Here is a 17,365-nt window from a genome sequence, read left to right as displayed (position 1 = left end):
GATTAAACTCTTTAGCCCTTTTCCTCTTGAGAAATCAATCTTGCAGATCGGCTGCCTTCCCCCCACCCTCCCCCACCTGCCGCCGCCGCCGCCGCCCTTCTCCTACCCTGCTTCCCAGTGGCACAAATAAACGGAAACTGCTTAATTGTGTGCCCCATTAACGTTATAATAAAATACTATCCTAATTGGAAAAATATTATTATTAAGCAGACAAAATGATTACGTGTCTCCTTTTCAGATGGAAACACCATTGCAGAAAGAAGGACAATTAACAGATTAGATTTAATTGCAAGGGGAGGGGAAGAAGCAAGTTTGGGTCTGATGTGGATTCCTCCTCTTCCCCCCCCCCCCGCTCCACCTATTAAGTATTAAGATATTGCGTTTCCATAGCCCCCCATCGAGGGGTGAGGAATATGGATGCAAACGATATCTAGACGTTCATGCCTCCTAGTTGGGTTTTACAGATTAGTCAGCCTCTTTTTCTGTGTCGAGGCTGGTGCTGTAATCCGCGTGCAGATGTTCAGTTAATCTACCGTCCAAAATAGGTTTGTACTGAGGAACACATTTGGCTTCTTTTATTTCGGCTTAAAGATTAAAAGCGAAGGCTGTAGAAAAAGTTTCTGTATGAAAAAACGCAGGCGTTTGGGTGTTCTTGCGCGCGCGCACGCAGACAGAGAAACAGGCTGGAAGGCTGTTAAGATTATAAAGTTGGAATTGACAGCCTAATGTGGTTTTCTGCTGCAAGTACATTCTTCCTTGTTCACTAGCGAGTAAACATCGTTGGATCCAGGGATATTTACTCTCGAGTAAACACGCAGAGGATTGCTCTATAAATCAGCCTTTCAAAGTTTGAAGCCACCGGATTTGGCACATTTGGTCTCCAGCAAGTTTTGGCGGGCAAGCAAGTGTGAGTTACAGAGGATGACTGATCCTGCACATAAAAGACTTTTCTCTGGAGGTGGCCACACACACACACACACACACACACACACACACCAAATCCGAGGAAGGGGGAAGAGAGTGTTGTTTTGTCTTCCCGCCCCACCAAGCGATTCAAAACTTCAGAATTCCTTAAACGCACGGACTGCCCTCACCCTCCTCCTCTCCGCAAACAAACAAATAGATTTTGTGCGCTGTAAAGCGAACCCCTCAAACTACAGTATATGAGTTAACAATCTGAAACTCTGCAAATGTAGCTCTGGCAAAATCTGCTTAAGGATTCCTTTTTAAGTCATTCGTACGTTATGCATTCGGAAGTGGAGCTACCTCCCTTCCCCCATTTCCCTAAGGATTATTATTATTATTATTATTATTATTATTATTATTATTATTATTATTATTATTATTATTATTATTATTATTATTATTATTATTATTATTTACCCTTTCCCCATTTCTCTCAAAAATCAGGGTGGAATTTGTTTTCAAGGAAGCAAAACCAGAGTCGTCCGCGCCGCTCCTTGCAAAAGGAGGCGGATTTCCTTAAATCCAAAGAAAACCAGCCTTTGTGACTGGAGAGAAACTCTGGAGACCATAAGAAGTGACCTGGCCTGGTTGAAATGGGCATCTATTTCCGTTCTGATAGGGCGGCTGGGAACATCTCGAGGCACGCGCTAAGACGAGGTTCAGTTCTTTTCTTGCAAATGGATGTCATTGACTCCAAGGGGCCTTCCTTCCCCGTAAATGGGCTTAAAGTCCTCGCCAAACGAAAGAGACAGCCCCCCCCTTTCCGCCCTCTTCAGGGTGGTCGACAGAAACATCAGCCTGGCTTGAATTCTCCATTCCCAGCTGAGAGGACTTTTCAGCAGAGCCTGTTGCCAGCCTTCACCTGCATGCCCCCCCCCTTCACCACCACCCCATTTTCACATGCCGGGATTGAAAGGGGCTGTTGGTGTGACAACGCCAGCCCCAAACTCCTGGCCCTGATTTGTAGAACGCTCTTTCCTCTCCCGGCATCGTGGGAAATCGCATTTCTCTTTCCGCCTCCCACCTGAAGTCTAAATGCTGGGCTCCCTTCACCCCGATCTACGGAACCAAAATTAAAAAAAAACGGTAGAATAAGGACGAGAAAGTCAAGAGAAGTGGGTTGGGAACCGAACTATACACGCCCCAAATTGCCACGCGGTGGGGGAAATAAGAGAGGCTATTTGGGGGCTTACTTTCTCGGTGCAGAGCGCCAAGAATTGGATCCGAGGGGCGGGAGGAATAAGTGGGCTTTAGGCTTTTTAGATTTAAAGGTCAAAAACACGAAATATTGACGCGGTCTGAAAACGTGCGTGTCTCCTTTTTTTTTAAAGGAAGAATGGGAAACAGCAATGCCATAGCAGAAACCAGGTCACTCAAACCGAGAAGCTTAAATTTATGTTGTTTTACTACAAAAGGGTGGAGGGTGGAGGCAAGAAAACCCGAGTAAGATGAACTTGCTGAATCAAATGAACTCTATAGGCAAAAGTTTATCTAGTAAAGCCAACGTCCCAGGAAGAGGCCAGTTATGGATGACCTGAAGGGCCAACGACAGATTGAATGAAAGCTAAAATAAAATAAAGTAAGCGAGTGTGTGGGGGGTGGGGGTTGAGAGGAAAGCCGTTTTCACACACACACACACACACACACACCGCGTTTCTTTCCCGCGAGGAGGGCGCTTGCTGCCTGACCTCCAGCGGGCTACACTCGGGAGAGGAGAGGCTGGAAGTCCGCCGCCTTCACTCGCGGAAAAGGATCGCCGGAGGTGGAGCGATATCAAAGGCAAACCAGCGAAATTAAGAGCAGATTGCAAAACAGTGATACGGGGAGTGGAGGGGGAAGGGGTGTCGGTGCACACGTGGAGAAGAAAAACCCTATAATGCTCGGAGGGGGGCTGGAGGGGAGAGAGAATTGCACCGTAGTTTTTGTTGCGAGCGCTCGGAGGACCCCGACGCAGGCGAGCAGGTCGGTGGATGTAGTAGCGGTGCAGCCCGGTACCAGAGGGGTGTCTTCCGCGTTACTTTTCCCTAAGAGACGAAGGAAAGGGGGAAAAGGAAAAAAGAAAACTTGTGGTTGAAGAGCACATTTTCCTTTTGCCGGGAAGTGGTGGTGGTGGTGATGGGGGGAATCTGGCAAGCAGAAGCGATTCTAACTAATTCAGCTTTCAACCCTCTCTTTGCTCCGGCCAGTCACCAACACAAGAGAGGGAACGGAGGGGGAAGGGAAAGGGATCCAGGCCTGCGAAGGATCGGAAACTAGGGCAGGGAATCCCTCCCTCTTCAAAGAGAGCGAGTGTAAGCGACTGGCCTCAAAAAGCCACGGGTGGGCGAGAGTTTCTTGAGAAGGGGCGCTCTCAGAGGCGGCTGGGCGACAGTAGCAGCAGCAGCGAAGGGTGGAGACAGAGGAGGAGCCGCCGTTCCAGCCCCGCCGCTCTCAAAACTTGAAAGTTTCTCTAGCCGAAAACAGGAACGCCCCGGCTGTGCGCATTTCTCCTTTCCCAACGCGCGGGGAGGCGTCGATTGGCGAGCGCCCGTCTGCCAAGCCAGCCTCGCGCCCAATCGAGACTGCGGGAGCGGCGAGGAGAAGGGGAGCGGAGGGGGGGGGCTCGGAGGAAGGGGCGGCGGCGAGGGGGATACCCTCCTCCGCCCAGCAGCACAACGATCAACACCTTCGCTCACCAACACACCCACCCACCCACTCCTCAAAGGCTCGCTGGGGGTCGCCGTCGTTGCTGGCTTAATATTTTGCCGGGCAAAGCGGGATTGTCTCTTTCCAAACAAAAGCGAGGTCCTTGGCACGGGAGGCGCAGCAACTCAAAAGGAGGACAAGAGCAAGTCTGGAGGAGTGGCACCTAAACGAAAGGGGGGGGCGCGCGTAGAGAAACCTCGCCACCTGTCTCGGGGCGAGAGAGGTGGACCGGAGAGAGATAGAAAACTTCCGACCCCCGGACAACAGGAAGTGACCAAGCTACAGCGGCAAAAAGCAGGCGGCTCTGGGGGAGACAGGCTGTTAGCACAAAGGAGGAGGACGAACGCCAGAAGTGAAAGAGAGAGAAGTGCTCAAAGTCTCCCGAGTTTGCCTGTTTTACTTTCCCCCCCCCTCCTCTTCCTCTCCCCCCAAGAGAAACAGAAGCCGCTTCCGGGCCAGGCTTGAAGGAATAAACTACGGGAGAATAGGACGTGAAGATTTAGAGGCAGCGAAAGGAAAGAGATAAGAAAGGAAAATATATTGCTTTTTTTTTAAAAAAAAGTCTCCCTTCAAGGACATTTAGAGGCGCCGCAGAAAAACTTAAGCGCGCGATGAAGAATAACTTCTGGATAAAGAGGAACCTGGAAAAAAGACAAAGAGTGATGTAATTTCAAAAAACAAAAACAAAACCGACAACCCGAAACCCGAAAACAACAGCGAGGAAAAGCAAGGGAGCAGAGCTACCCAAAAAGCAAACCGCGGAGATCCTGCCCTTCTCCCAGCAGTGAAGCTTGTGCACCTATGTTGTGTAAAGTCAATTGCACCCGCAGAGAGTGGTCTCCCCGGACTGCGTGCGTGTGTTTTTCTGCCGCCTGTGTCCCCTCGCTTACTGCCGCCGTCGCAGTCGGTGCCTCTCGCAGGAGGCGCTGCTGGTGCCGGGCAGACGCAGCATTTGGCCGAGCGAAGCGTCTAATTGCCGAACGCCCTCCCGCATTTACATATGCAGCCCGAGTCCACTGGAGCCGGGCCAATCCGCGCTTGCCCCCAGCATCATTAATCGCCATGCATTATTCACAATCATAATTACTGAGCCCCATGCGCGAGCCGCGCAGCCGCCCTATCTTTTTTTTTGCAGCGCGCTCAGCAAAGCCCCGCGCAGATTACCCCGCCCGGCTGATCCGCCGTCGCCGCTTGGCTCGCTGGCGAATTTTATTTATTCCGTTTCTCTTTGCACGCACGACAAACCACCCACCCCCGCGCTAATTTGTTGCCGTTGAAATAAGGAGGAGAAGGGGGGTGGGTGGGTGGCGGTCCGACGCCACCAATACACTTTTCCTCGCCACCAAGTCTTTTTTTTCCCCCACCTACCTAACCACCCCCCTCCCCGCAGCGCTCCACCTCTCGCCGATGTCTCTGCAAAAAGCAGGCACAAGAAGCCACCTCAGCTAGCAGTATGTCTCGACGAAAGCAAGCTAAGCCCCAACATCTCAAATCCGACGAGGAGCTACAAGCTGAGGTGCTTCCCGAACAAGGTAAGGCAAGGCAAGGCAGGCGGGCGGGATTGGGCGGCCTGAGCCGGGTGCCTACGTGCGCCTCTCTGTATGTGTGTGTGTGTGAGAGAGAGAGAGAGTGTGTGTGTGTGTGTGTGCGTGCGCGCGCGGTGGGTGTTTTCTAAGCCCGGGGATCTGGTGGATTTTACTATCTAGAGGGAGCTTGAGCAGCCCGGAGAAGGCCAGCTTGGGAAGAGGTAGGAGAAACTCGGGTGGGAGTTAAAAGTTAAAGCGGCTCAGCCGAAGTTTTTCGCCTCTCCCCCCGCCCCACCCTCTACTACCACCTCGGAGCAAGTGTTCGCTTCCCACCAAAGTCCCTTGCTGGCAAACTCGGCGTGCAGCGGCGGGCTTGAATTATGGCTGGACATCTGAGGTTAAGCGGGGGGGGGGGGGAAGAGAGGAAGAGTTAAGTTAGACCGTCCCCGCTCTCGGGAGTTGGAGGGGTGGGAGCGAAGTACGTACTACAAATTCGTGCTTCTTCCCCCCCCCTTCCTTCCCCTTTCCCACCCCCAGCCCTGCGCGGACGCCGCTGTTAAGCCGAGCCTTAGTTTGCCGCCTTTTCGTTTCTTTTTCTTTTCTTTTTTTTTAAAACAAATCTGCGTCTCTTTCCTAGTGTTTGACTTTTCGACTGAAGCGGCCGCTTTTTTTTTTCCCCTTCCTCGTTCGCCGGTTCGTCCCTCCGCGTTCCCCGCGCCGCTTGTCGTCTTTCCCCCCCCCCCCCCCCCTCGCAGCAGAAAGTTGCCAAGAGAGTTGAGGACCGCGGCCGGGCGGGGTGGGGGGGGCGGCGGCGGGGCGAAGGAGAAACAGCAAACGGTGAAAATCCTTTCTGGATCTTTACGGTGGTGTCAGACATCCCCACCCCCACCCCACCAATCCACCCCACCCCCCCACCCCCCCAAAAAAAACCCACCCCGGAAGCGGCCCGGCTGGAGACGGAGGCGGCTTCCCTGCCCCTGGATGGAAGGCCGGCGAGGCGCTCCCGCCTTCGGCCTGCTGGCGCGTCTGAGGTGGAAAAAAAAATATTTTTTTTTCTTTGCGGTTCGCTTTTGTTTTTACTCTGAAGTAAACCCCCGCCGGCGGGCTTGACTGCTGGGCCGGCTCGATTCCGGATTAGAGTTTTAAGTGTAATTCCTGAAGTAACCGAGGGGGAAGGGCTCTTGGTGGGGGGAGTGCTCAGCATCACACACACACACAGACAGAGAGAGAGAGAGAGAGAGAGAGAGAGAGAGAGAGCAAAGATTGCGCAGGGTCAGTTATGTGAAGCAAGGTTTCCCTCTGGTCCGCGAAATTTTTGGACCTAGGCCTGGCTTTGGGGTGGGGTGCGGGCTGCTGCTTCCAAAGGCCGGGGAGTGTCCCATAAATAAGTAGAGGTGGTCAGATGTTCAAAGGCAAAAAAGACAGAGAGAGAGAGAGAGAGAGGGGTCTCTTCTAAATGTTAGGGAGGGAATAGAAGTGACGCCTGGGAATAATTGTCAGGGCCTGGGGTGGATAAATTGTCTGCCCTGGGGCAGAGCTTAACTTGCCTCACGCCTGCTTTCATTTGCCACCACAATTGCCTTGAAGATGTTCTTGGGTTTCCTTAGGATTTGAGGTGGATTATAAAATGGGATATTCGTTCCGGGTTTATTGAAAAGATAAGATTCTTTTTTTAAAAAAAAGACGAATTTATTTGGGCCCCTTGAGGCCAAGAGAGCCTCCAGGCGTGCTCAGGGTGCTTATAAAACAAGTTGCATCTGGTTTCAAAATGATTTAGCTGCAATTGACTAAAAGGTTTTTGAGCTGCCTTTAGAAGTCAATTTGGAATAATTCTAAAGCCCAGCAATCTGTATATGACATTAAAAGTTTATCATTTAGTTTTCTTCCCCCCTACCACCACCACCTCAGATTACTTTTTTTTCAGTTATGAAGTATTTCATTCTTCCTGTGGTTGTCACTTAAAACTTCCATACTGTTCAGGATAGTGATAAAGAAGCAGTCACTGGGAGAATGATTCTTTTGCTCCTAAAAGGCACATTCTAGCTTGATTGCTTTCATTTAAAAAAAAATCTCTAAGGAAAATTACACATTTAAATGCTTCAGGAAAAAAGCACACACACACACACATACTTCATTGGCAAGAGGGGCTTGTGGAGGGAGAGAACTAAGCCATAAGAGTTTTGGCTATTTTAAATCATCACTGCAACCATGCAGCTTAGTGCAGCATGAACTGACTTCCCAAGGTAAATGCATTTGTTACATTGGCAATTATTCAGAACTTCTAATTTCTTCCATATCTTTTTTTTAATAAGAAAGTTCTTGAAAGGAAAGGCTGACAACTGCTGATTTGAACAGCTTCTTCGATAATGGTAATAAAATGAAGTGAAACAAGTTTCTTGAAGGATAGTTGAAATTAAAACAAGAGATTCCTTATTTTAAAATATTTTAAATGCCTTCCAAATACTTCATATTTATTAATATTTATATTTAGTAAAAGAAAAATGATAGAAAAAATTATCAGAGTGGATTGATAGATTGATTGGTTTAAGAATGTAAACAATACTCTGAATACTTTAAAAGTTAAGGAAAAACCTCAGTGCCTCATTATGGCACTTCTGGTGAGTTAATAAATTGAAGAAAATTGTTCAACTAGGAGGGTTTTTTGTTTTGCTTAGTGAGTCTTATCTATGTAGCCATGTCACCCAAGATTAGAACAGGAGATATGCTAAAAAAGAAACGCTTGCATATGGTGTGTAGATTAAGAACAAAGCATCTTTTTGTCATGGAAATGGATTTTCTCTCTTTTCCCCCCTTTTTTGGGGTTTTGTTTTGTTTACTTCATCACATAGAATTTCTCACACTTGGTTTGTTTTGTATTGCCCTCAATGACTACATGATCAAATGAATGGATTTATTTCTTGCGAATAAGAAAGACAGTCTTCCCATCAAAAGGACTACATTGCATCCCAGTGAGGAATTTTAAAGCGTTATTATTGTAGTCACTCAATAGCTCAAAATCGGCTTTACCAGCATCCTTAAAATGCAACAATGTAAATACTTCACTATTTTAGAGAATTGTGATCAAATGTTTATTCTCATTTAATAAATGCATGTCAGTTTATAGAATATAAAATATATGTTGATAATTAGTTACATGCAGACTTCTGCAATTTCAGACCTCTGATTTACCAAAATCACATCAGGAGCTAAATTAGTTAAGTGTTCAACATTTTTATCTGACTTAGTTCAAATATTCTGCTCGCAGAAAGATTTAACTAGTTGTGTATATTCTAGAATAAGATGATGTTGTAATTTAGACATATCAGGCCTTTTCATTTCACTTTATAAGCAATGCCACTGTTCCTGGTTCTTAGTTCAGCAACAGGCCAAAAACACTTTAAGCATATAAAACAGGCAAAAAAAGTGCAGATAATATTTTTCAAAGATACCCACTATACTAACCTTAGTTCTGTTTAGTATTTAAATTCATGAGTCTCTTAAAGAATTCCTCAAGTTATTGTATCTAGTAAATGTACACATGAGAAAACACATTTAGAGCTGCATTTTAGGATATAACCCATTAAGAAAAGCTGTTAAAAGTAGGTATACTTTTTTTTCTTCACAGAAAGAATGTTACACAGTAGCAGACAGACTGAAAGATAAATTATATTTAAAATTATATGAAGATCAGTAAATTTAAATAGCAGTCTTAAAAAGATATTTTAGAAACACATTAATAATTTGAAACTATAGAGCAATGGGACCTTTTTTTCATAAAGCAGAACCCAAAATAGTCATAATAACATAAGCTACTATGTTGAAATGTTTGTTGGAGAGAGAGGTCATGCTTTTGGTAATTTGGAAAATGAATGCTTACATGCAGTGATTAATTAGAATCTGCATAGTAGTTGATGCTGACAAGTCATGAACAAAAGGTATTTATGAACAAAACATTTAAAAGGATGCCATATTGAAAGAAATTGTCATTATAAAGAGTGGCAAGATATCTGAAGGAATTATTATAAATCCCAAGATAGTTAATTTGCTATTCTATATGCTAAATGAGTTGATCTCGAGTATCAGAAGAATTTACATCTCCATTTTAACATTTCTCTAAATCAACAGATTACTAGTGCTATAGAACAGTCTTGCTTTGTTACAACAATTGGAAACACTGCATTCACTTAGGAACCAGATGCATTCACCAATTTCTGGGGGGGGAGGGGTACCACATAGCACTTTCAAGTGGATAATAATTGAATAGAAATTAGCTATAAAATTGCTAAGAGGGATTTCTAGAATGCAATTTGTACATATTAAAGTAACATGTTTTTTTGTTTGGTTTCAGTTTAAAGTGGACCAGCTCTTAGAATAATGATAGGTGGTTTTCAAATAATTGTAAAATGCATTTATATTGTATTAAGGATTTTTGTGACATACTAAATTTGTTTTAAAAACCTGTTCATCAGAATTCTTATATTTGAACTATATATCTTTCCAAAATGCAGTTGCATCGTTTTTTATATTCCAGTTCATCATTCTGTTATTTTGTTGACTTATCCCTTTGAATGTATTCTTTAAAAAAATATTCCTGTTTATTCTGAAGTAAGTTTATTTAAATTCAGTGGGCTTATTCCAGGAGATATAAGATAGCAGGATTAATGTTTATAAGAAACATATAGATAAGTAGAATGTGTTGCTTTCTATTATACTTAACCTATATTACTCTTAAGAACATTAGAGATGATATGGAACATTTAATTAAACATAAAATTTTGTGATTTTTAGCAAATTGCCTTTTAAAATAATGAAAGGCCCTTGTATTTTCCAATTTTAAAACAGTTCTTTAAGATATTAGATTTATTATTAGTGTGATAGAGCACAATTATCCTATATTATTGTGCACAGCTGTATAGTAGATGTTCACATATTCTATATACTATTCAAACTAAAGGATGGTTTAATAGCACATTAATTAAAATTTGCTTATTATACAAATGCAAAAATAAGATAGTATAATTTTGCGTGTGTCATTACTGCTGGGAGGAGAGAAGTATATATGTGCTCCCATAAATAAAAATATTACAAACATTAATTATCTGCACATGATTAATATCAGCTGAACATTCAAGTTCTAAAGCAAATATTGATTACCTCTTTCTAAAAATATTTTAATACTCTATTGAAATATAATTTAAAAATAAAAAGCAATGCAAATAAAAAAATTGTTACTTTGGTTGAAGCACTGAGAAAGCAAAAGCTTTCATTTTTTTGGCATGATTTATTGACTGTGCAAAACCAGTGAACTATCTAGAGAATATTAACTGATAAGTACAAGATGTATTAAATTTTGTAAATAATGAAATAGACTGCTGTGATTAATATAAATAAAAAATTGAAAAATTAAATACACCGAAATGATACAAATGATTTGTATCCAAAATGGCTGCAAACTTTAGAAATATGAACAAAATATCTAGGACAAATAAAAAGTAACTTTTTTCACAATACATAGCAATATGTAGATCCAAAGTGATATTCACAATATCACTTTGTATGATATTGTATTATAGTATGGAGTTATGTTTCTCTACAGATAAAAAGTATTCATTTCATTTTACAGCATTATTATAGAAAATGGTTTTATAGGGATCTATATGTAAAAATGAAAAATAACAATACTTTATAAATTTGAGAACAATCCCTTTGAAATCTATTGATCTTTGTTCGGAGTAAAGTCAGGATTGTTATCGAATTCATGACAAATCATGCATTATTTAACTTATGAAATGTAAATACTTTTGAGAGCATTTCTAATGTTAATTGCATACAGAAAACAGCAATAATTATGCAGAACTAAGGCAGTCTTATAAAAAGTTTTCATTGTTACTCGAGAAAATAAGAACATCAATAGAAGCTTAAAGCCCACTTTTGTCACAACTACAGAATGCCTGTATATTTTTTAAAAATAATGCATGCATGTTATTTTTAGTGTTTGAGAGCAAATCATTTCTGTTTCCTGTCTCTAAGTGTTGAGTGTAGTAGAGAGTTTTCTGTTTGTTTTCAGTGAAAAGGTAGGATTGTTGGAGTGCCAACAAGCTCCCAATGAACTTTCCCTGAGGGTGGATAGTTAGAAGTGCTTTGACAAGGTTTGCTGATTTAACCTTTGCTTGTTTTGCCCTGCCAGGGGTGGCCACTAGTTGTCAAGCACATAATACAATTAGTACATCTGTGCAGTTGACCTTGGCAGCATGGCTTACCACTTGTTGTCTTAAGTGTTAACATCAAATCTGAGTGTCAACTAGAGATGCTTATGAGTTTTTACATATTTTGTACAGCTTATCAAATACCTATGAGGTTCAACTCACAAGCTGGCAGTACTAAGGAAAGAGTTGTGGTTTTACACAGTATGTCATTGCTTAATTAATCTTATATAGTGTCATTTAGTTAGGTTAGAAAAATAACAGTGATTAGTCTTTCTTTAAGCTAATCTTCATTATTTAAGTGCATTAATATTTCATTGCATTAGCTTTATTAGTGATATCAATTTATCTATGCAGAACATTATGAGAAATTTCATAATGTTCCATGGCTGGATTTTCAATCGTGATCATTTAGCACATACGTATACAAACAGCTCTCCTGCTTTCAATGAGACAGTGCTCTATAGAAAATTTCATAGTATCAAACCTGCATATATCTTCTAGTGTTCCGCCTACTGGCTTATGTCTTTGAAAATGGACGGTTATACAAAAATGGATCAGTCTCTTATATTATTTAGATTTTTGTTAGGCCTTGATTCCTGTTTTACCAAGTTAATGAAATAGTCAACGTTTAATACTTCATTAACTCCCAATAAAATCTTTTATCACTGTAGTCTAAATATTGAACACCAACTAGTTTACAAATATACAACTGAATCTTTGAGATTCAGTCAAACAGATACAATAATTACATTTTAATATGTTATGCATTGATAATATTTTATCAGCAGTCAAAATGTAGAGTGCTTGATCTGTTCTTAATCTGGATTCATAAAGCCTTAGCAGTTGGTTAAATGTTGCATATGCTTTTTGCAGAAGGCACACGATGACTCTGCCACAGGTGGCTGTTAACTTAAATTGTGAAATTTAGGCCACTAAATAGATGGAAAGAAATATATCAGGGCAGTGCAATTTTTGCATAGCAAGAGTGCCCTCCACTGTTCAGATTTATATTGTCGGCTTATGAGGCCTGTAGAAAAAGGATAAAAATTTTGCTATAGCACTCGAAATTTCTTCTACATTGTTAAACACAGTAGGGGTCTCTATTTGTCTCCTCCTGATTCACAGCTTGGGCTCTGTGTGTGATAATTCATCTTTCTTTATGGGATTCAAAGCTATCATAAAAAAAATTAAAAGAATTAATTCAGAGAAAAAGGAGGGGGAGAATGAAATAAAAGTAATGCTTTCAATGTATGATAATTGTTTGATGAAAGAACTGCATGCTAAAAGTTAAGCTGCTGTTTATAACACTAGTTCTTATTGAGGAAAATTGTGTTTGATAACATATTAAGGAAACATTGTCATTGTACAAACTAAAAATGTTAAAATCTTGAGATTTATTTTAGTAGTTATTAGTAACCTAAAATCTAATTGAATTATTTGCCAATGTCCATATTAAAAGGGAATTATGCAAGACCTTTTCACACTGTTTGTGTTAGTCTAGAGATACAGGCATTTACAGTTGCATTTTTTCATTGCACATGTTCCTCAAATTGGCTAATTGGGCCATTAGAGGAAAATGAATATATTTATAGATCAGTATTGGGATATTCTGTCCTGACATGCTGAATGAATGTATTTGTTCATAGCAATTTAGTGTGGAATAAGTGTAATTTTATAACTTTTTGATAGCAAAATGATTTGATTGTTGATAGCAAAATGCAGCCATCTACCCTTGCCAGGTGAGCAAGGTTGCAATACAATGCATGCCTATTTGAAAAGAAGGCCCATTGAATGTATTGTAGCTAAATTCTACATGGATATATCTTATCATTCAATCTTATTATTTTCTTAAACTGTGCCTATCTTGCATATGCCTTTTAAATGATGCAATCATTTAAAGGAATGTAAATAAACAGTTTCCTTGGAGAAAATGTAATGGCCTAAGTAATAACTTAAAAGGATTTCATTTTAAAAAGTAACAATGATACAACGAATAGAGAAATTGCTTACTGAGACAAGAATAGATTTTATATCCTTTTTGTTTGAAAGCTGTTTTGCACAGTTAAGAGTTATTGGGAGGGCATCCTTGCAACTTTAAGGACGTTCGTTTTTGTTCATCCATTTCTGTTAAAGATGTTTCAGTAATAGTTAAATGGAATAGAGGTCAGTTATATGACCACTGGGCCTTCTCTTTAATGGATAACCCGTACTACTTACAGTGGAAAGAAATAAATGTTCTAATATTGCTCATAAAATAAATATTGGGACAAAATATATTATAAAAACTGGCACTATCGCAAACAGAAAATGTTTAATGCTGCTAACTACTATTGTTTCTTTCTGTCTTTTTCCTCTCACTTGTTAGAGAGGGACATGTTTCATGCAGGCATATAATGAGAAAAAACCTTTAAAAAGACAATTCAGTAACTACCCAGTTAAGATTTTTCCATTAATGTGGTTGAAATTACTGAAGTGTCAGTTTTCACTCTTGTCCTTTACATACACTAAAATTCACAGTTCAGATGTCCTTAATGATTATTGGCTTCTGTCCAAATATTTTTAAATTATTTCGGAACATTAGACTATATATGACATGAGCACAAATCCAAGTCAAGTGATATTATCGTGAAAAAGCCATGAGTAACTTGATCTAAAGAAGAAAACTTGAGATATTTTACATTATTATTACCTTATTTTTCAACTTATATTAAAGATTGACTTGGCCCCAAAGCTGAAGCAGATCTGTATGTTTCTGTGGAATATAATTTCAATAATTAGCTTATAATTGCAGTAACTTTCATAATTTATAATTCCTTTCCACATTTAGTGATATGGTTATAAAGAACATATAATTTTCAAATATATACTTTTGAATGAAAATATGTAAGTCATTAAGTCATTCTTAATACGATCAGACTTTAAGCCCTTCATTAAAAGATATATATATCAGAAAACAATATATATATATATATATATATATATATATATATATATATATATATATATATATATATATATATATATATATATAGGTGGTTCTATTTCAGTCAAAAGGGAGAACTATATACAATTCCCAATTTGTAGGAATGTTTTTTTAAATAATAATAAATCAAATTAACTGAAAAGCTCATTTAATGTATATTTTACATACTTTTCATTTTTAAATTATCCATTTTATACAAAATACTTGCATATGAAAATATTTTTACACACTTCTGAAGATGTGTACAGGTATGAATAAATTTGCATATTAAATCTTGAATAAGGAATTCTTTGTATACAAATTTTGAGGACAACCTCAAGTTTCTGCATTTCAAAAGGATTGAACCATAGTTGTTAATAGGTTATCATGAAACATTAGATGTATTTTCAATATTAAGTTATTTTATTGGCAGATGAAATTAAAAAAATGTTCCCAGCTAAAATATGCCTGCTCTTAATAGATTAAAATATGTATCAGTTTTTAAGCGATAGTTTGATTTTCATGTCAGTGCACTGAAACCTAAAATGTAAGTGCAGTTTCAGGAAAAAAATCTTCAATATCATAAAGTGTAGTTTGATTGTCTCCATTATTTTTATATGCCTATGATAGACATGAGACCAAACTGTCTGGGAGAAGCAATTATAAAATTCTATATTTAACACCAGAATTTTAATTCTAGAATGATAAAATAATTCATTTTAAAACTCCAGGACATACTATCTTTTAACTCTGATACTCTAATATTTCTGTACAAAATGTTGGTAAGTACATACACATATCCTATTTTATCCTTAGAGCATTACTGAAAAAAGTTATTTCCGACTGAGTATCATAATTGAATAAGATTTAAACAGAAATTTCCTTTACCAGACCTAATATTCTATATCATTTTGGCTCTCTTATATTGTCCTTTGGGACTTCAATCCTAAATATGCTTACCAGTGCTAACATATACATTTTAAATTGTGTGGTCAACATGAACTGAAATGATGTTCAATATAAAAATCATGTAAAGCTTTTATGTACATGAAGATTCCATCCTAACCACCTAATACACTCTTTACTTTTCCATTAAAATTAGTGCAAAACTTCATGCTTGATTTATGCTTACAGTTTTTAACCCAACTATAATTTGAACTCCCAAATGTACTAGCAGGCCATGTTTGGAAAGCCTTGTTTGCTGTAACATTGTCATAGATGCCTAGCACTTGAGTATCCATGCCAGTCTTTCTGAAGAAGACCAGTATTCTTTCTTTACAGGTGCAAGTAGGCCATAAATGTGGCTTGTCAGTCAGATATTATCGCATTAGCTTAACGTACACATGAAATAATACTTAATTTCTTATTTTTTCAATATAAAAGATGCCAGGCCAAAACAGCTTTTTAGAATAAGCTACTTCAAGAACACTGATTTAAATTGTTGCCATAATAATTCATAAACAGATTAGGAGGATAGATTGAAATCCACAATAGTTACTGCAGTAGTTCTCCTATATTCTGATTATTGAAGATAAAAGGAGACATGCTTGTGAGACAGAAAGGTACACTCAAACAATTACAAATATTACATCACATAAATATGTGAGGATGTTTTGAATTGCAAAGTGATAGACTCTGGACCACATGGATTTGCCTTTAACTTTTGGGTTTTGATTTTCTTGGAAAAAACCTTGCTTTTGTAAAGTTTGAATTAAAAACTTGCAGTAGCATGCAATAATCATAATAGTAAAGTTGGAAGGGACCTTGGAGGGTTGCAAAAACATTTGTGCCCTAAATTCTGATAGATGGTTTGACACCGTGTTAGAATGACTGAAAACTATTTTTTTCATATATGTTAATTAGCTAGATTACAACTATGAGCAAGCATCAAATTTGTAGATAGAGCTAGTTGTTAAATTTTAACAGATGAATATATAAAAAAATATTGTTCATTATTTTTTGTATATTCTATACTTGGATGAAATTTAATTTTAACATGTAGTTCCATAGAATATTTGAAATAATTTCCTATTGATTTTAGAGAGTCGCAATTAACAAAAAAACAACAACCCACAAATACAAACTAAGCTTTTACTTCTGCTATTGTGTTTTTAAAGAATGTTGACTCCATTTGAAAGCCGGTATGACGCAATTCAGGTGATCTTACCTGAAATTAAATATGTAAAAAATATTTCTTAAGTGGCTATAAGATTAGATGATCTCTTTGGAGCTACAGCTTTTTCCAATAGTAAAATGCAGATTAAGGTTATACTTTCTATTTTATGAATTAAGTTAGCTTGGGGATGCTACTACAATAGGAAAATTTTAAAAAAAATTATTAAAGAGTTTTACAAAAACAAAATTTTACAATATATCCCCAAATCCCTCCCACCCCAAACCCACCCACTTCCCCCCCCACTTCCCAGAGCTAAATACAGGATTATAGTTACAATAATCATATTCTAAATAAAAATTATGAATAATATACAATTAACCAAATTCATAATGCGCTTTAACTCTCTTTTAACATAACTACAAACAACGTACCAATAACAATATCCCACTAAAATCTACTCATAAGCTAAATGGTACTTTTTAGTCCCATATTTGTTTTGAATATAATTTATCCATCTCCTCCAAACTGAAATATATCTTTCCTGTGAATGATCCTTCAAATAAGCAGAAATCTTAGACATTTCTGCAAGATTCGAAACTTTAAACACCCATTCTTCTACAATGGGCAAACTATCCTTCTTCCAATATTGTCCCACCAGTAACCGTGCTGCCGTTATCATGTTCAACATCAAGTTAGTTTCTTTAACATCACAATCTACAACAATGCCCAATAAAAACAATTGCGGGGAAAACTTTATCTTTCTCTTAAAAATCTTTTGAATATTCCACCAAATTTTAACCCAAAAAGCTTTTATATTTCTACAAGTCCACATGTGAAAATAGGTAGCTTCTAAACTACCACACCTCCAACATTTAGACTGTAAATTAGGATACATGTTGGACAG

The 17,365-nt window shown here is 39.0% G+C and overlaps 1 protein-coding gene across 2 annotated transcripts in view; it reads left to right on the top strand.

Moving 5' to 3' along the window:
- Positions 1–5,104: 5,104 nt before the first annotated feature.
- SALL3 (spalt like transcription factor 3) overlaps positions 5,105–17,365 on the top strand; it is a gene marked incomplete at both ends in the record, with an annotated part of 20,173 nt that continues 7,912 nt past the window's right edge. For both annotated transcript variants that reach the window (XM_083357384.1, XM_083357383.1), the window contains one exon: positions 5,105–5,183. In XM_083357384.1, the coding sequence (XP_083213510.1) occupies positions 5,105–5,183 (79 nt within the window). The remainder of the gene's footprint in view (positions 5,184–17,365) is intronic.

Source organism: Vipera ursinii, assembly GCF_947247035.1.
Source record: "Vipera ursinii genome assembly, chromosome: 3".
Classification (NCBI taxonomy): Eukaryota; Metazoa; Chordata; class Lepidosauria; order Squamata; family Viperidae; genus Vipera; species Vipera ursinii.
Note: the sequence above shows the minus strand (reverse complement) of the source record. Positions and strands in the feature narration are given on the sequence as shown.